This window comes from Gambusia affinis, linkage group LG02 (assembly GCF_019740435.1).
Source record: "Gambusia affinis linkage group LG02, SWU_Gaff_1.0, whole genome shotgun sequence".
Lineage (NCBI taxonomy): Eukaryota > Metazoa > Chordata > Actinopteri > Cyprinodontiformes > Poeciliidae > Gambusia > Gambusia affinis.
In genome coordinates, this window is record NC_057869.1 from 32,747,916 (window position 1) to 32,768,319 (window position 20,404).

At 36.4% G+C, this 20,404-nt stretch overlaps 1 protein-coding gene across 9 annotated transcripts; it reads right to left on the reverse strand.

Annotated features, from left to right (window-relative positions):
• Nucleotides 1–9,762: 9,762 nt before the first annotated feature.
• Nucleotides 9,763–19,384, reverse strand: LOC122820728. Of its 9 annotated transcripts, none has more exons than XR_006368855.1 (3): nucleotides 12,500–13,820; nucleotides 10,393–11,282; nucleotides 9,763–10,247 (listed from the first exon to the last, which is right to left on the reverse strand). XR_006368855.1 is itself a non-coding variant. In XM_044098312.1 (3 exons), the coding sequence occupies exons 1-3, from the start codon at nucleotides 11,588–11,590 to the stop codon at nucleotides 10,127–10,129; spliced, it is 696 nt and encodes a 231-aa protein (XP_043954247.1). In that variant the 5' UTR covers nucleotides 11,591–12,491; the 3' UTR covers nucleotides 9,766–10,126. The 9 variants fall into 9 exon arrangements, 5 of the variants coding, with proteins under 5 accessions (XP_043954247.1, XP_043954270.1, XP_043954255.1 ...); XM_044098312.1 differs by lacking the exon at nucleotides 12,500–13,820 and having other exon boundaries at nucleotides 9,766–10,247; nucleotides 10,393–10,490; nucleotides 11,114–12,491; XR_006368857.1 differs by having other exon boundaries at nucleotides 9,771–10,247; nucleotides 10,393–10,490.
• Nucleotides 19,385–20,404: the final 1,020 nt, after the last annotated feature.

The window sequence follows — 20,404 nt, forward strand, 5'->3', positions numbered from 1 at the left end:
ATATTCCTGTTGTTCTTGCTAATATTTATGCTCCAAATTGGGATGATATGCAATTCTTCAAAAACTTGTTTTCGCTTCTCCCATGTTTGGACTCGCACAATATAATCATAGGCGGGGATTTTAATTGTGTTCTGGACTCTTCTATTGACCGATCAAATCCGATACAGAGGACTGGCCAATTGAGCAACAAAGCAGCTCATTGCATCAACTTATTCATGCAGACGTACGGCTTAGCTGATATTTGGAGAGTCAAAAATCCAACCTTGAAAAAATTCTAATTTTTCTCCCCCCCACACAATTCCTATTCAAGAATCGACTACTTTTTATTGGACCAGAAACTCATGCATAAGGTGGCTTCAGTTGATTATGAAGCCATAGTCATTTCAGACCACAGCCCTGTTATAATGAAAATGCATTTTACTGGCCACATAACACCTCGAACAATCTGGAGGTTTAATGCCAGACTATTGACAGAACAAAAATTTGTGGATTACATTAACACTAACATAGATATATTTTTTGAGACCAACAGCTCTCCGGACATTAACTATGTAACACTGTGGGAAACATTTAAGGCATACATTAGAGGGCAAATTATATCTTACAGCGCAAACGACAAAAAAAATAAGCTCCAACGCATGTCTGAAATTAGTGACAGGCTTAAAATTATCGACCAGTGTCAAGCATCCGCAGCTTCAGACATCTGCTGGGAAGAGAGAGCGCTCCTTCAAGCAGAATTTGATCTCCTTATGAATGAAAAAGCAATAGAGATGCAACTAAACCTGAATCAACAACACTTTGAGCACGGTGAAAGAGCAGGTAGGATGTTAAGTCATCAGCTAAAACAAAAGTCTGCAGCAAGATCCATTTCAGCTCTCAAAGAGGAGGGAGGGGAGATAACTACGGACCAAAAGAAGATCAATATGCAGTTTGTGTCATTTTATAAAGAATTATATTCTTCGGTCAGTTCAGATCCAAACATGATACATAACTTTTTCAAGCATTTGAGGTTGCCTACGTTGCAAGAGTCAGACAGGGGGCTACTATTGAAGGGGACATACAACTGGTAGAAATTGACCAGGCAATTCAGAAAATGAGAACGGGAAAATCTCCAGGCCCTGATGGCTTCCCGATCGAGTTTTACAGATGCTTCTCTGCCAAGCTTCTGCCCCACCTATGTAACGTCTATACAGAAGCCTTTAGAAAGAAGGCTCTTCCACCTACAATGACACAGGCTAATATATCCGTACTGCTCAAAAAAGATAAAGATCCACTCATATGCGAATCTTACCGTCCTATAAGCCTACTCTGTTGTGACTACAAAATACTCACTAGGACTCTGGCGGACAGATTGGAGAAAGTGCTAGATAATATTATTCACCAGGACCAAACTGGGTTCATGAAGGGCAGACAACTTTATAGTAATCTACGTCGTTTGTTCAATATAATGTATTTACCAGGCGGAGATATTGTGCCAGAGGTCATCATGTCATTAGATGCTCACAAAGCTTTTGATAGAATTGAGCATAACTACTTGGTGAAGGCTCTTGAACATTTTGGGTTTGGGCCGTGTTTTCGTTCATGGATAGAACTTGTTTATAGATCTCCACTGGCTGCAGTTCAGACAAATAATATTGTGTCAGATTATTTTCCTCTTTCTCGCGGGACGAGACAGGGATGCCCCTTATCCCCCCTGCTATTTAACGTAGCCATAGAACCTCTAGCTGTTGCACTCAGGAATGATCCAGGGGTGATGGGAATAAGTAGAGCAGGACAAATCCACACTGTTTCATTGTATGCCGATGACCTCCTTCTCTTTCTGGCTGACCCATGCAAATCCATGCCTAAAGTTATAAAGTGCATTGAGGATTTTGGGAGGATATCGGGATACTTGATTAATAGATCAAAATGCCTTGTTTTTCCTGTCAATGATAGAGCGAACAAGATGCCCCAAAACTCTCTTCCGTTTACAGTGAGTTCTGACAAATTCACGTATTTAGGAGTGAATATAACCAGAAATTATAAAGATCTATTCAAACATAACTTTATTACTGCCTTCAATCAGTTTAAACAGGAAATGGAGCACTGGTCATCTCTCCCTCTATCTCTGGCAGGAAGGATAAATTCAGTTAAAATGGTTATAATGCCTAAACTGTTATTCCTTTTTCAGGCAATTCCAATATTTATTCCTAAATCATTTTTTAAACAGCTAGACAAGATAACCTCAATGTACATTTGGAATAAAAAGATTCCTCGTATCAGAAAAGAGTTTTTAGAGAGGCGACGGGAGGAGGGAGGACTGGCCATGTCGAATTATATGCACTTTTATTGGGCTGCTAATGTCTCTGAACTTTGTTTCTGGTTTAAGCCAGCAGAAAATGAGGCGGTGCCCATTTGGTCACTGATGGAACAAAACTCTTGTAAATCTGGTTCGTTGGCCTCAGTTGTTTGCTCGCCACTGCCACTTGATAAACGACTAATTACAATTAACCCAGTTACTTTGGGGGTAATTAAGATCTGGGAACAGCTTAGGATCCATTTCAAACAAAAACAAGGTTATTCATGATTCATTAATATGTATCAAACATAGTTTAATACAATTTAAGGTGGTTCATAGACTTCATTTGTCAAATAGTAAACTCGCAAAGTTGTTTCCAGGATTGGATGAAGCGTGCCCAAGATGTAAAAGCGAGAAAGGCACTCTTGGTCATATGTTTTGGGAATGCCAAAAACTGCAGACCTTCTGGAGAACTATCTTTAAGACCTTGTCGAAATCGTGGAATATTAATATCCTCTTTCTGCAATATTTGGGGTTGTTCCTCGGACATGTTGTGTGTCCACCCGACAAGCTTCAGCTGTAGCCTTTTCCACATTGGTTGCTCGTCGACTCATACTTCTGTCATGGAAAAAAGAGGTACCCCCCTCCTATAAACAATGGATTAAGGACTTGCTTTCAAATCTCAAAGTTGAACAACAGAGATATGCTGGGCAGGGTTCTGCGGACAAATTTTACAAAGTATGGCGACCATTCTTGTGTCACATTGAGGGACGTCCAGCCAATCAGTCAACCCAGCATGAAACTAACTAAGTCAACCTTCCCTTTTTTTTATTTTTTTGTGTGTGTTCTGTAACGGATGTGTGGATTTGAATGTTTGGGTTTGTAATCTACTTTGTTGAAAACCAATAAAAATATTCAAATAAAGGATACTCTACGCCAGGGTACCCTGGCGTAGAGTAGGGAGAGAGGCGACTGGGTGCCCGAGAGGACCTTGTCAATCACCCACGGAGCAAGTTCGAAAAATAGCCATTGTCATAGGGAGCACTGCCAACGAAATTACTTAATGTTTTTACATTGCATTAATAGCATTTGTTTATATTTAGATTTTTCTAAAAAAAAAAAAAAAAAAAAAAAAGTAAATTGCTAAAAATGTTTAAAATAAATTGCTTTATGCATAAAACTCTTTTCTATAGTTAAAGTTCAGAAGTGCGCAAACACCTGCTGGACATTATCAGAGGGCAGCAGCGCCTGCAGCTGTATGGCTGCTCCCACTCTGCCTACCTTAAGATTTTCCTTGAAGTAAAAAAAGAAAAGAATAATTTCTGAAATTTTTATTATCGAACCCTCTTTACAATTAACAAAATTGTGAAAAAAAAAAAAAGATCTTATGTGTCAAAACATCTTGTACGTAGCGCCAGGGCCGTGCAGAGACCTTTGGAGGGGCAGGGGCTCAAATTTAAAAAGGGGCACATTGAACAAAAACACTGTACAACAACATATCAACAACCCATATTAATCAACAATCTAACTGGATCCTACTACATCATTGCCATCACATGGGGAAATCCAAAGTAAATATAGTCTAAAATTTCCCCAACAGGTATAAAGTTTCTGTTTCTGCTGCTGACAGTCCTGGAGGGCTGAGTTGATCTGAGACTGTAGCTGTTAAACAGACCAGAGGAGAGAAAGTCTCTGGTTATAAAGTTATGAAATAAGCTAATTTGCTGCCATTTTACTAATTAAGCCCCAATGATATCTATTTAACTTCTAGAACAACCTGGATGCAGACTGATTTATAGATCTAAAGAGCTCAAAGGGGTTAACTCTATATAATAGTTTGATGTTAGCACCTTTGAGACCTAGAATTATAAGACTGGAATATCAAGATAAAGAAAACTCAGTAGCTGCTGGTAGGGGCCATTTAGGGGCCTCCAAACATTCAGGGGCCTCCAGACACTCAGGGGCCCCTAGAAATGGTTTAATTGTAACACAGACCATAGATCTAAACCTGTAGCATTATTTATAGAGAATGACAATGTTATTATATTTTATTTAATGCATTCAGCTGAGAAAAATAAATAGTACATTTAGGATTTAATTAGGAAGTTTACTTTGTAAAAGTTTAAAGAATCATCTTAATAATTTGATTATGTTACCATGACTACAATATGATGTAATCTTTGTCTTTGAATTAGGTTTGTTCACAAATACATCACAGCAAATAACCAATAATCAGTGATTGATTTTAAACTCTGCCAATAAACCTGGTCTCCCTCTCACAGATTCACCTTATCAATATTTAAACATGTTAGTGATGCTGAGGTTCTTAATAGGACGGGTTCCGGAGGGAGGGGGGGTTCTGTCTAAGGTCCCATATTACCTTGGGCCGGCCCTGCATGAACAGCCGCTGCGATGCGCATCTACCTGGAATCTACCTGGAATCCCCCCGTGGCCCCTGTCAGTCCCCCGATGCTTTAGAGACATTTTGATTCATTTCATTGTGGCATGTTTGGCTTTTTGCTGCGGTTCTAATTATTGCTACAATATTTTCTCTGATGTTTATTTTGTGAAGTCTAAATGCTCTAATTGGGCCGAATCTTCCTTTAACACTTAAGGTTCTGCAGTAACTTTTATTTACAGCCGCGAACCTCCAGCCCAGATCCCGTCCCCCACAAAACTCAAAAAGGGCACTAGGGCATCAAGGATAAAAAGGGCAGGTGCTCAAGAAAACTGCAAACATCGAGACTAATATGAACAGCGCAATAAACGTGAAAACAGCCACGAATGAACGTGTCCGTAGTTGGCAATGATTATAATGGCAATTTAACGCTATTATAATTATTAATATTAAGATAAGTGTCACAAATCTGTGCAGCCATCTGAGCTGTGGAGCTGCAGGAGGAGCTCTGTGTGCTGTGACACCAAACGCAGGGCCGTAACGCAGAACCTGCAGGTGGGGGTGGGGGGGGGGGCTTTACAATCCTTCTTAGAGTTTTCCAGACAACAGTGGACCACACAAATCACTCAGGTTTTTTATTTTCTTGTACTGTTTTTTCTACAATCTCCTCTTCAGTTCAACCTTATCAGTGGAGACACATTGTTGATGTTACCATTATAAAATAACTTACAATTAAATATTGGCAAAGCTCAATGTGATTTTCACAGGAGGCGGAGCGTTGTTGTTAGCAGCTGCTGAAAGTAACTAAAAAGTTACTTTTAGTGTAACTTAGTTACTTTCCAAATCAAGTAGTCAGTAATCTAACCAAGTTACTTTTTCAAGGAGTAATCAGTAGTCCGATTAAAGTTACTTTTTCAAAGTAACTATGCCAACACTGCACGTATCATAATACTTAAAAATTGTCACTTTGGTAAATTTTACAGAAAAGTTAGTTGTTTTTTTTATCATTGATGGTATTAAACAGAAATTGAACATGAAAGTAAAAATCTGATTTATGCTACAAAGTCAGCCTTCTATCACCTTGTAATGAAGAGATTTTCATTACTGGGACTACTTTACATACAGCACTGTATGGCACTTTAAAGGTATTTTTGCACTGTATTAAACACTTTATTTTGCATTTGCACTTTAAGCAGAGATTTGCACAACAATAAATTTGCACACAAGAAGTTATAATTATATTTATTGAACATTTTAGCAATTAGTATGTAGCCTTTGTTCTGGGCTCTGCACAGCTGCTCCTCATTGATGAGTGAGGTTGGCTGCTGTTGCCTGTGGAGGAGCATAATTGTTACTTAGAGCAATGAGCTACTGGTAAGAAATCTAAGCAAATGTGTGCAGAATCTGTTGAGTGTGGAGTGCTGTGGTAGAGTGACTCACCTTTCCTTTCTGTGTCCTCTCCAGGGTGTTTGGACAAATTCTACCCCGGGGGTCCAGACGCCATATATAGATTCTAGGAGAGGCCATTGAAAGAACTAGGGGTGGAATTGTTTGTGGGTTTTGTGGTGTTTATTTAGGGTGTAATGATAAAATAGAAAATCTTTATAAAAAGTAAATAGAAGTATTGTATTTAATAAAATGTATTTTATGTAAATAGGTGGAGATTGATTAAGGGATTCCCCTGTGAATTTAATATGGTTTGGTCTGTCACAGCTGGGTCTATTTAAGACTGCAGTTTCAGCTGGGAAGGAGTGTTGATGCCGAGTGAAAAATAAACTGCTGCTGTTCTCCACCTGACTCTGGCTCAAGACTCATGCTCACTAAACAAAAATCCAACCGCTAAAGGTCGTCCTGCCACACACCTGAAGAATATTTCCAGGATTAAAGGACTAATGTCTCAGCCAGATCTAGAGAAACTCATCCATGCGTTTATCTTCAGTCGTATTGATTATTGTAACGGCGTCTTCACAGGTCTGTCCAACAAATCAATCAAACAGCTGCAGCTGATCCAGAATGCTGCTGCTCGTGTTCTCACTAAAACCAGAAAGATAGAGCACATAACACCAGTTTTAAAGTCCTTCCACTGGCTCCCTGTAGCTCAAAGAATAGACTTTAAAATACTGTTGTTAGTTTATAAATCACTGAATGGTTTAGCACCACAATACATTAAAGATCTGCTGTTGTATCAACCTTCCAGAACTCTCAGGTCTTCTGGTTCTGGTTCTGCTCTGCATCCTCAGAACCAGAGCCAAAGGAGGAGAAGCGGCATTCAGCATCTATGCACCACAAATCTGGAACAAACGTCCAGAAAACTGTAAAACAGCTGAAACACTGACTTCCTTTTAATCTCAATAAATTTGTATTTGATTACATTTCAAATACAACTGTAAACAAGTGGGTTTTTGTTTGACGGAATCTGACTATGTTGTGTTTTTATTGTTGATTCTATGTTGCATTGTGTTTTTGTGTTTGATTTAATGTAAAGCACTTTGAAATGCCTTGTTGCTGAAATGTGCTACACAAATAAAATTTGATTGATTGATTGATTCGTGACAGTTTATTACCAGAAAAAGAAAAAAAACCGCTCATTTCTTAGCACCAAGTTAATAAGTTATATTATTGTTTATAAAATATAAGTTCTTTTGAAATATTGCTTATATGCTTAGAAAACAAATTTAGAGTTGGTAAACTTTTAAAAACTAAAATATCTAATGTTTACATTGTGGCCCTTGGTTACCAGAAAACACTGTCATCTCTTAGCAACAGCTTAACAACAAATATTGATATTGTTCAAAAAACATAAGATTTCCTCTGCTCTTTTAAAATACTACTCATCTTATTCTACTTAAGAATTGTAAACATGGTAAATTTTGGAGAAAAGTGAAAATGTTTTTTTTTTGCCATTAATGGTACACAGACATTGAACACAAAAGTAAAAATCTTATTTAAACTTCACGGCAGTTTACCAGAAAAAAATGCTCAACAACTAGCACCAAATTAATAAGTAATATCATTGCTTATAAAACATAAGTTGTTTTTAAATACTGCTTATATGCTTACACTAAAAATTTAGAGTTGGTAAACTTTGCAAAACTAAAATATGTAATGTTTACATTGTGGCCCTTGGTTACCAGAAAACGCTGTCATCTCTTAGCAACAGCTTAACAACAAATATTGTTATTGTTCAAAAAACATAAGATTTCCTCTGTTCTTTTAAAATACTACTCATCTTATTCTACTTAAGAATTATGAAGTTGGTGAATTTTGGAGAAAAGTGAAAATGTTTTTTTTTTTTGCCATTAATGGTACACAGACACTGAAAACAAAAGAAAAACTCTGATTTATACTTTGTGACAGTTTACCAGAAAAAGAAAAAAAAAACGCTCATCTTTTAACACCATATTAAGTTATATTATAGTTTAGAAAATATAAGTTATTTTTAAATACTAATTATTTGGTTAGACAACACATTTAGCATTGGGAAACTTTGCAAAACTATAATATGTAATGTTTACATTGTGGCCCTTTGTTACCAGAAAACACTGACATCACTTAGCAACAGCTTAACAACAAATATTGTTATTGTTCAAAAAACATAAGATTTCCTCTGCTCTTTTAAAATACTACTCATCTTATTCTACTAAAGAATTGTCAACTTGATGAATTTTGGAGAAAAGTGAAAATGTTTTATTTGCCGTTAATGATTACACAAGAGTGTGTACCAAATGTGTACCAAAAAATAAAAATCTGATTTATACTTCATGGCAATTTGTTACCAGAAAAAGAAAAAACGCTCATGTTTTAACACCAAATTAATAAGTTATATTATTGTTTATAAAACATAAGTTCTTTTGAAATACTGCTTATATGCTTAGACAACAAATTTAGAGTTGGTAAATTTGAAAAACTAAAATATGTAATGTTTACATTGTGGCCCTTGATTACCAGAAAACGCTGTCATCTCTTAGCAACAGCTTAACAACAAATATTGATATTGTTCAAAAAACATAAGATTTCCTCTGCTCTTTTAAAACACTACGTATCTTATAATGCTTAAAAATCGTCTCTTTGGTGAATTTTGGAGAAAAGTGAAAATGGTTTATTGACCATTAATGGTACACAGACATTGAACACAAAAGTAAAAATCTTATTTAAACTTCATGGCAGTTTGTTACCAGAAAAAAAACGCTCATCTCTTAGCACCAAATTAGTAAGTAATATTATTGTTTATAAAACACAGGTTGTTTTTAAATATTGCTTATATGCTTAGACAAAAAGTTTAGAGTTGGTAAACTTTGCAAAACTAAAAGATGTTATGTTTACATTGTGGCCCTTGGTTACCAGAAAACACTGTCATCATTTAGCAACTTGCTTAACAACAAATATTGTTATTGTTCAAAAAACATAAGATTTCCTCTGCTCTTTTAAAATACTACTCATCTTATTCTACTTAAGAATTGTCAACTTGGTGAATTTTGGAGAAAAGTGAAAATGTTTTTTTTTTGCCATTAATGGTACACAGACACTGAAAACAAAAGAAAAACTCTGATTTATACTTTGTGAAAGTTTACCAGAAAAAGAAAAAAAAAACGCTCATCTTTTAACACCATATTAAGTTATATTATAGTTTAGAAAATATAAGTTATTTTTAAATACTAATTATTTGGTTAGACAACACATTTAGCATTGGGAAACTTTGCAAAACTATAATATGTAATGTTTACATTGTGGCCCTTTGTTACCAGAAAACACTGTCATCTCTTAGCAACAGCTTAACAAATGTTATTATTCAAAAAGCAAAATTTCCTCTGCTCTTTTAAAACACTACGTATCTTATAATACTTAAGATTCGTCACTTTGGTGAATTTTACAGAAAAGTTAATTTTATTTTTAATCATTGATGGTAGATATGCTATAAAACAGAAATTGAACATAAAAGTAAAAATCTGATTTATACTTCATGGCAGTTCATTACCAGAAAAAGAAAAAATGCTCATCTCTTAGCACTAAATTAATAAGGAATAATATTTTTCATAAAACATAAGTTCTTTTGAAATACTGCTTATATGCTTTGTCTAGGTCTAGGGATCCAGGGTCGGTAACATAAAAATGTCCAGAGAAAAAAGGGATTAAATAAAAAAGGTGATTTATTACAAAAAAGGTGGCTTCACAGAACAACATAACCAAATTGAAAACGGAAGAAAATGACTAACAAATTTAAGAATGTGCAGTGCAAATTAAATTACAAAAGTTCAAACAAGTCAGTCTAAAGGTAACTCAAAACAACACAAATCAAAAAACAAAAGGGAGCACCAAACCTCCCTAGCACAAGCTTTTCACAGTAAACACAATCAAACTGCTTTAGCAGTAGCAAACAAAAGGATGGGGAACAGCTTTACAGAACCTCTTCCTACTAGCTGCCCCCACTGGAGGAATGTTTCAGGAGCCTTTTAAAGGAACAGGTGAGGCTCATCAGCCTCTGATTGGCTTGCCATGCTCTGCTGATCCAATGGGGTGTGCCTCCTGCAGCTTCCAGGCAGCCAATCAGAAGGGGTGCTGTCACAGCTGGTCCTGCATAACAAAAGAAAAGGAGCATGCACAGCCTCAAGAGGCCAGGGGCCATAACACCCCCCCCCCCCCCCCCCCTTAAATTACAAAACCCAGTTTTGTAAAATACTAAGTGTCACACACATAAATAAACAAAAACCATACTCACAACCTGGAAAGGCCATCTGCAAGAACATTTTCTGTTCCTTTTTTATGTTGAATGTTCGGGTTGTATTCTTGGAGTAGTAAAGCCCACCGCATAAGGCGCTGATTGTGGTTATACATGCGAGAAAGGAAAGCTAGGTGGTTATGGTCAGTGAAGACATCGATTGGTAAACTACTGGAACCAAGATATACATGGAAGTGCTGAAGAGCCAATAACAGAGCCAAGGTTTCTTTTTCAATGGTTGAATATTTCAGTTGATGTTTATTGAACTTGCAGGAGAAATAGCAAACAGGATGATCTAAACCCTGCAAATCTTCCTGTATTAGCACTGCACCTGCCTCAACAGCGCTGGCATCCACCTCTAACATAAATGGTCTGTCAGATCAGGTGCAGCTAATACAGGTGTGTAGCAAGGAGTATACCATTCTTGTTTTGTTTTGGGAGTGGAATAATTATTAATTGCCACAACTTTAGCATTGACATAAATACAAGAAGGACTAAAACAAATGGAATCATTTTTCCCTGGCTCACCTGCATGGTTCAGCTTAGCCACTATTAGTGGAGTTCTGACTGCAACTCGAGCACAAACACCATTTGGTTTGCGTGCAGGTCAGGGGTGGCATGACTGCTTAACTTTACTCCAGTTAGAGCTTTTATCAAATGATGAAGACCAGCGACGCTTTAAAACACCTAGTTTCTTTTTATTGGCTTGTTCAGCACTTACCACATTCTTGAAACATTTTTGTAATGTTTCATCAGCTTGTGGAGCAGATGACAAGTGTTGGCTGGTCATGGGGATGGACGCTTTCTCCCAGAGTGGACCAGGCTCCTCCAGCTCCACCAACTCTAGAAGTAACATCATGCTGTTACTTTTACTTTCTGCATCATCCTCACTGGAAAATGGAGACATCAAAACAGAATCAGCGATTGAAATATCAGTGTCTTTGCGTGTCTGTGCACAGGTGACCACACAGGCTGGGTACAGCCCAGGGTCTGAAGAGTCTGGGGTTGTCTGATTTAACGGATTGTCTAAAACCTCCAGACTGGGAAGAACTAAACCTCCTGCAATGTCATTGCCCATTAGCATAGCCACACCATCTATGGGTAAATCTGGGCAGACAGCAACTGGGAAAAACACTGTGATAAGTTTTGATTTTATGTAAACTCTATGGACTGGTCTTGGAGCGTAGCCCATCTCCATCCCCCTCAGAACAGAGTTGTACCCACAGGCACTCCCATGTGAGAAAGGTAAGACATTTGCAAGAATGATTGAGAACCTCCAGTGTCTCTCAGGATGTGTACTGGCTTTGAATCAGAGGGATCAGCTGTCAGTGATATCAAGCCATCAAAAATGAATGGTTCAAAACAGGGATCAGGTAATTTGTCACCACAACCAGTGCTCTTAGTACAGGGTTCTCTTCTCACAAAACGTACACCTTTAGTTTGTTGTGAATTTGGCTGTGTTTTGCGTTTTAAAGCTAAACAATCAGCGATGACATGTCCAGGTTTGTGACAGTAAAAGCATTCACGGCTTTCTTTTGGAATGGTGGTTTTAACCATCTGGGACTGCGGTACAGAGCTAACATGTGACGTTTCATTAGCACCAAAGATGACTTATGGGTAAGCACATACTCATCGGCAAGAACAGCAGCAGATGCTAAAGTGGTCACCTTCTGTTCATTTAAATACAACACCACCCAATCAGGAATACACTTCTTAAAGTCTTCCAACAATATTAGCGCACATAAAGTGTCATAATTGTTGACCTTACATGCAGCACACCATTTATCAAAGAGAATGCCTTTCTCTCTGGCAAACTCAACATGCGTTTGTCCAGCAGTTTTCTTCTGCTGTCGAAACTTCTGTCTATAAGCTTCTGGGACCAACTCATAAGCTTGCAAGACAGCAGCTTTAACCAGATCATAGTCCAAGCTATCTTTTAAAGGGAGCGCTGCCAACACCTCTTGAGCTTTACCAGAAAACTTGCATTGTAACAAAAGTGGCCAGGTTTCCCTAGGCCATTGCAAAGGACCAGCAATGCGTTCAAATGCTGCAAAATATGAATCAATTTCAGATTCTCTGAAAGCAGGTACTAAAGAAATACACTTACTGATGTCAAATGGCATAGCAGACATGGTGGTGGAACCAGGTGTGATAGAGGCAGAAGGTGCTCGAGCCTGGGCCTCCAGCTCAAGTTTGCGCAGCTTTATAGCTTTGTCAGCCTCTATTTCCAGCCTCCTGATCTCAAGCTCCAGCTGAGCTCTTCTGTCCTGGGCTTTTTCCTCAGCCTCCATCTGGAGACGTGCCAACCTCCCCTTCAAACGAGCTCCATCTCATCCTTCTAAAACTCACAGAAGACAGTGGGTCATAGCGAGGGAGTGTGCAAGGTGTCTTCCCCCGATTACTCACTGCTTCCTCCACACAAGGACTGTCCTTGAGGTCCTCCACAAACAAGGCCTTTTGGCATGGCACTACAGTAGGCTCTTTGATTACCCCAATCTCCACCAACTTCTCCACTATTAGAGCATTTAGGTCCCCTTTAAGGACCTGTTTTGGGACCTGCAGCTTAAAATGCTCCACAATTTGCAGCAATTCACACTTGCGGCAGCTATCAAGAGCTAGCTGGTCAGGATGCCTCCTGGACGCCTCCCTGGTGAGGTGTTCCGGGCACGTCCCACCGGGAGGAGGCCCCGGGGAAGACCCAGGACACGTTGGAGGGACTATGTCTCTCGGCTGGCCTGGGAACGCCTTGGCATCCCTCTGGAGGAACTGGTGGAAGTGGCTGGGGAGAGGGAAGTCTGGGCCTCCCTTCTGAAGCTGCTACCCCCGCGACCCGACCCCAGATAAGCGGAAGAAGATGGATGGAAGCTATCAATAAGGTCAAGAGAGGGGTCGGCTAAAAAGTGCTACAGACTAAATGAAACTGACATGGTTGCTGGATACAGACAACCCAAAATGTTCCTCTTTTAACTCTGGACAAAGGGATCCTCTTAACGAGTGTCCCGGACGAGCCCCCACTTATGCTACAGCCCCCCCCCCCCCAAGGTCTAGGGGTTCAGGGGCAGTAACATAAAAATGTCCAGAGAAAAAAGGGGTTAAATAAAAAAGGTGATTTGTTACAAAAAGGGTGGTTTCAAAGAACAATATAATCAAATTGAAAACGAAAGAAAATGACTAACAAATTTAAGAATGTGCAGTGCAAATTAAATTACAAAAGTTCAAACAAGTCAGTCTAAAGGTAACTCAAAACAATCCAAATTAAAAAATAAAAGGGAGCACCAAACCTCCCTAGCACAAGCTTTTCACAGTAAACACTAGTGATGTTACGTGATGTGCCGAGGCTTCGAGGCGTGTGTCGAGTAATGGAGGGGGCGTTTCCGTAAAGCGCGTATCGAGGCTTGCTTCATTTAGGGGAGGAGCCGAAAACGATGACGTCCGAAGCCTCGCTGCCCGGCTGTACCACGTGACTGCTTCGGGAAGTGGCTCAGATTTTGGCGCGGGGTTTAGAAACCCCACAGGCTTCATTCAAAATGTGGGTTGTTGTAGGCGAGTTGCGGTCAGTTGAGAGAGTGGACAGAGTTTTGATAGTTTGGATTGTGGTTATTTAGTTTGAGACAGGTAGGGAGAATATATATATATATATATATATATATATATATATATATATATATATATATATATATATAAACACTACAACTTCCCCCACCCAATAGGGCAGTTTCACTAGGAAGTCATAGGAAAGCACGGGCCGCCGCACGTCGTCCACAACTCTTCGTCCTCTGAGAGAGAGAGAGAGAGAGAGAGAATACAGAGACAGAGAGACACAGATACAGAAAGAGGGAGAGAAAAAAGACACAGGCAAAGAGAGAGAGAAAGATATATAGATCTAGAGATAGAGAGAAACAGAAAAATAAAAAATAGATATTTACAGAGAGAAAGAGATAGATACATACAGACAGAAAAAGAGAGAGAAAGAGAAAAAACAGAGACAAAGAGAGAGAAAGAGAGAGAGAGAAAAAAAAAAAAATATATATATATATATATACAGAGAGGGAGACACAGAGAAAGGAAAAAAGAGAAAATCCTATCCTGTCCCACAGCTATCCTATTTTTAATTTTAATTTTAATTCTAATATTAAGGATACGTGAGTTTTCACCACTTGATTTAACTTGAGTTACCTTGAACTCCAATACCATCATCACACACATCATAAGCAGATTTGCTCTGGAATAAGCAAGGTATTGATCTAAATGAATTTTTCCCCCCTTCCCCTTTATTTATTTTTCTGGGATTAATATTTAATGTTTTTAGACTTTACTATTTATTAGTTATAATTGGGTTATTTATTTAATTTGAGCTTTTTACTAATAATCTCACTATTATAAATAGGATTGGTTAGTTAGTTTTAAAGTTCTTAATTTTTATATTAGGATTTTTAAGATAGCTGTGGGACAGGATAGGATTTTTTTGTATATATATTTCTCTCTATCTCTATCTCTATATATCTCTTTCTCTCTCTCTTTGTCTCTTTTTTTCTTCACCTTTTGTGAAGTCATTCCCAAGAGCCATAATAGACAAACATTCAATTCATCACACGTGTTAAGATACAGCTGGCTGTGATTAAACACCTGGCCAGTAGGTGGTTTCGTGTGCACATGAAGCCTCAAGAAATGAACCCTTTCTCGAACCAGTTGGCTCAAGTGGTTCAATGCCTCATGAGGCTTCATCTCACCATCACTAGTAAACACAATCAAACTGCTTTAGCAGTAGCAAACAAAAGGATGGGGAACAGCTTTACAGAACCTCTTCCTACTAGCTGCCCCCACTGGAGGAATGTTTCAGGAGCCTTTTAAAGGAACAGGTGAGGCTCATCAGCCTCTGATTGGCTTGCCATGCTCTGCTGATCCAATGGGGTGTGGCTCCTGCAGCTTCTAGGCAGCCAATCAGAAGGGGTGCTGTCACAGCTGGTCCTGCATAACAAAAGAAAAGGAGCATGCACAGCCTCAAGAGGCCAGGGGCCGTAAAATGCTTAGACAAAAAATTTAGAGTTTGTAAACTTTGTGGCCCTTGGTTACCAGAAAACGCTGTCATCTCTTAGCAACAGCTTAACAACAAATATTGTTATTGTTCAAAAAACATAAGATTTCCTCTGCTCTTTTAAAATACTACTCATCTTATTCTACTAAAGAATTGTCAACTTGATGAATTTTGGAGAAAAGTGAAAATGTTTTATTTACCATTAATGATACACAGACACTGAAAACAAAAGTAAAAATCTGATTTATACTTCATGGCAGTTTACCAGAAAAAAAACAAACAAAAAAAAAAACGCTCATTTTTTAACACCAAATTAATAAGATATATTATTGTTTATAAAATATAAGTTCTTTTGAAATACTGCTTATATGCTTAGACAACAAATTTAGAGTTGGTAAATTTGAAAAATTAAAATATCTAATGTTTACATTGTGGCCCTTGGTTACCAGAAAACGCTGTCATCTCTTAGCAACAGCTTAACAACAAATATTGTTATTTTTCAAAAAACATAAGATTTCCTCTGCTCTTTTAAAACACTACGTATCTTATAATACATAAAAATCATCACTTTGGTGAATTTTGGAGAAAAGTGAAAATGTTTTTTTTGCCATTAATGGTACACAGACATTGAACACAAAAGTAAAAATCTGATTTATACTTTGTGGCAGTTTGTTACCAGAAAAGAAAAAACGCTCATCTTTTAACACCAAATTAATAAGTTGTATTATTGTTTATAAAACATAGGTTCTTTTTAAATACTGCTTATATGCTTAGACAACAAATTTAGAGTTGGTAAACTTTGAAAAACGAAAAGATGTAATGTTTACATTGTGGCCTTGGTTACCAGAAAACGCTGTCATCTCTTAGCAACAGCTTAACAACAAATATTGTTATTTTTAAAAAAACATAAATTTTCTTCTGCTCTTTTAAAATACTACTCATCTTATTCTACTTAAGAATTGTCAACTTGGTGAATTTTGGAGAAAAGTGAAAATGGTTTATTTACCAGTAATGGTACACAGACACTTAACACAAAAGTAAAAATCTTATTTAAACTTCATGGCAATTTTTTACAAGAAAAAAAGAAAAAACGCTCATCTCTTAGGAGCAAATAAATAAGTAATATTATTGTTTTTGAAACATAAGTTGTTTTTAAATACTGCTTATATGCTTGGACAACAAATTTAGAGTTGGTAACTAAAATATGTAATGTTTACATTGTGGCCCTTGGTTACCAGAAAACGCTGTCATCTCTTAGCAACAGCTTAACAACAACTATTGTTATTGTTCAAAAAACATAAGATTTCCTCTGCTCTTTTAAAATACTACTCATCTTATTCTACTAAAGAATTGTCAACTTGATGAATTTTGGAGAAAAGTGAAAATGTTTTATTTACCATTAATGATACACAGACACTGAAAACAAAAGTAAAAATCTGATTTATACTTCATGGCAGTTTACCAGAAAAAAAACAAACAAAAAAAAAACCGCTCATTTTTTAACACCAAATTAATAAGATATATTATTGTTTATGAAATACAAGTTTTTTGAAATGCTGCTTATATGCTTACACAACAAATTTAGAGTTGGTAAACTTTGCAAAACAAAACTATCTAATGTTTACATTGTGGCCCTTGGTTACCAGAAAACGCTGTCATCTCTTAGCAACAGCTTAACAACAAATATTGTTATTTTTAAAAAAACATAAGATTTCCTCTGCTCTTTTAAAACACTACGTATCTTATAATACATAAAAATCATCACTTTGGTGAATTTTGGAGAAAAGTGAAAATGTTTTTTTTTTGCCATTAATGGTACACAGACATTGAACACAAAAGTAAAAATCTGATTTATACTTTGTGGCAGTTTGTGACCAGAAAAGAAAAAACGCTCATCTTTTAACACCAAATTAATAAGTTGTATTATTGTTTATAAAACATAGGTTCTTTTTAAATACTGCTTATATGCTTAGACAACAAATTTAGAGTTGGTAAACTTTGAAAAACGAAAAGATGTAATGTTTACATTGTGGCCTTGGTTACCAGAAAACGCTGTCATCTCTTAGCAACAGCTTAACAACAAATATTGTTATTTTTAAAAAAACATAAATTTTCTTCTGCTCTTTTAAAATACTACTCATCTTATTCTACTTAAGAATTGTCAACTTGGTGAATTTTGGAGAAAAGTGAAAATGGTTTATTTACCAGTAATGGTACACAGACACTTAACACAAAAGTAAAAATCTTATTTAAACTTCATGGCAATTTTTTACAAGAAAAAAAGAAAAAACGCTCATCTCTTAGGAGCAAATAAATAAGTAATATTATTGTTTTTGAAACATAAGTTGTTTTTAAATACTGCTTATATGCTTAGACAACAAATTTAGAGTTGGTAACTAAAATATGTAATGTTTACATTGTGGCCCTTGGTTACCAGAAAACGCTGTCATCATTTAGCAACAATTTAACAACAAATATTGGACATAAGATTTCCTCTGCTCTTTTAAAATACTACTCATCTTATTCTACTTAAGAATTGTGAAGTTGGTGAATTTTGGAGAAAAGTGAAAATGTTTTATTTGCCATTAATGATTACACAAGAGTGTTGACCAAATGTGTACCAAAAAATAAAAATCTGATTTATACTTCATGGCAATTTGTTACCAGAAAAAGAAAAAACGCTCATGTTTTAACACCAAATTAATAAGGAATAATATTGTTCATAAAACATAAGTTGTTTTGAAATACTGCTTATATGCTTGGACAACACATTTAGAGTGGGTAAACTTTTAAAAACTAACATATCTAATGTTTACATTGTGGCCCTTGGTTACCAGAAAACGCTGTCATCACTTAGCAACAGCTTAACAACAACTATTGTTATTGTTCAAAAAACATAAGATTTCCTCTGCTCTTTTAAAATACTACTCATCTTATTCTACTAAAGAATTGTCAACTTGATGAATTTTGGAGAAAAGTGAAAATGTTTTTTTGCCATTAATGGTACACAGACATTGAATACAAAAGTAAAAATCTGATTTATACTTTGTGGCAGTTTGTTACCAGAAAAAGAAAAAATGCTCATCTTTTAACACCAAATTAATAAGGAATAATATTGTTCATAAAACATAAGCTGTTTTAAATATTGCTTATATTCTTATGTAACAGCTTCCTTTATACCCGTCCTGTCATACAGACTCGGGTGGACAGTGGGTTGGATTGTAAGTTGTTTAATTTACAATCTGTAATGAATGGTTGACATAAACATCCAGTTAGCCTCCCTTACTGGTCCACCAGTCACTCACATCAGAGCGCAAAACCGTCTGTTTCACAAATAATGATTACAATGAAGTTTAACAATATATTTTTCTCTAACATGTGATCGTATAGTGGTTATCATTAATAATACATCTTTAATATGAATTTTATACAATTTCATCTTTCTTTTATAAATGAAACAATCTAGAAAAATAAATACAGATAGCAATCAAAATTAATTATTAAATTACTAAATAGCACCCTCTAATGCTTCACAGAAAACAACGGCCATGTTGTCATGGAAACAGCTAATAAACAAACTAACAAACTGGCAAACATAACTGACAAACTGACAAACATAACTGACACATTAAATTACTAACATTTTTACCTGTAATGAATGGTTGACATAAACATCCAGTTAGCCTCCCTTACTGGTCCACCTGTCACTCTGTGTATCGCAACAACACTCCAATTTAGTCCCCGAACAAAACCACAAAAACAAGTCAGAGGAGAACCGGATTTGATGACTTACCACATCAGAGCGCAAAACAGTCTGTGTGGAATTTCCGTTTTCCCTTCTAATTTATAGGCAACCAGTAGGTGGCGCCAAACACCACTCATCACAAGGCAGTTATGAAATACATACAAAGATGTTTGCAAAACATACTTTAGCAAGAATTTCACCTGTATATCTAATATCCGTTACACTTAGACAACAAATTTAGAGTTTGTAAACTTTGAAAAACTAAAATATGTAATGTTTACATTGTGGCCCTTGGTTACCAGAAAACGCTGTCATCTCTTAGCAACAGCTTAACAACAAATATTGTTATTGTTCAAAACACATAAGATTTCCTCTGCTCTTTTAAAATACTACTCATCTTATTCTACTTAAGAATTGTCAACTTGGTGAATTTTGGAGAAAAGGGAAAATGTTTTTTCATTCATTCATTGCATATGTAATTAATTGTACAGATCAAGTTAAGCAAAAACAGAAAAAATCTAACTAATTGTGAAAGAGGCGGAGAGGTTTTTTGGTATAAAGGATACATCTTGGGGGCACATAAATAAGAGACTAGAGGCAGAAGGAAAGGCTGGAGGACAGGAAGACAAAAACTGAGTTCATCTTGTAAGCGTTCATCTTACAATGGAACGCTATAAGCTTTATTGCAAATGGACAAGAGTTTAAAGGATTTGTTAGAGAATTTAAAGGAGATCTAGATATTATATAAATTCAGGAAACTTGGCTTAAACCAAATCTTGATTTTGTTATAAAAGGATATGAAAGCATTAGAAGAGACAGAGAGGGAGGATCTAGCGGAGGATGTATAATATTCATAAAACAGGGAATTCAATCTAGGTTATTGGCTAAAGGAAGAGAGTTAGAATATATTATTGAAATTTGTACAGTAAATAGGCAATTTAAAATAATTAATTTCTATAATCCATGTAAAAGACTTTCAATAGATTTAATGAAGGAACTTGGGGAATATTTAGATGGTAAAGTTATATGGTGTGGGGACTTTAATGGGCAAAGCTCATTATGGAGTCATCATAATGATCAAAATGGGGATATCATAGAAGAAATAATGGATGTAAAAAATTTGGTATGTCTAAATGATGGAAGTAGAACTAGAATTAATTTTAGAGATAATACAGAGTCAGTAATTGATTTAATATTAGTTTCAAATTCTATAGCAGGTGTTTGTTTATGGC

Coding starts and splice junctions, on each gene's coding strand:
- LOC122820728 (XM_044098312.1), bottom strand. CDS start 11,590: ATGGAGATGGGCTACGCTCCAAGACCAGTCCATAGAGTTTACATAAAA. Junction 10,491..11,113: donor AAAAATGTTTCAAGAATGTG/GTAAGTGCTGAA, acceptor AACCACAATCAG/CGCCTTATGCGGTGGGCTTT. Junction 10,248..10,392: donor GCAGATGGCCTTTCCAGGTT/GTGAGTATGGTT, acceptor TTTGTTATGCAG/GACCAGCTGTGACAGCACCC.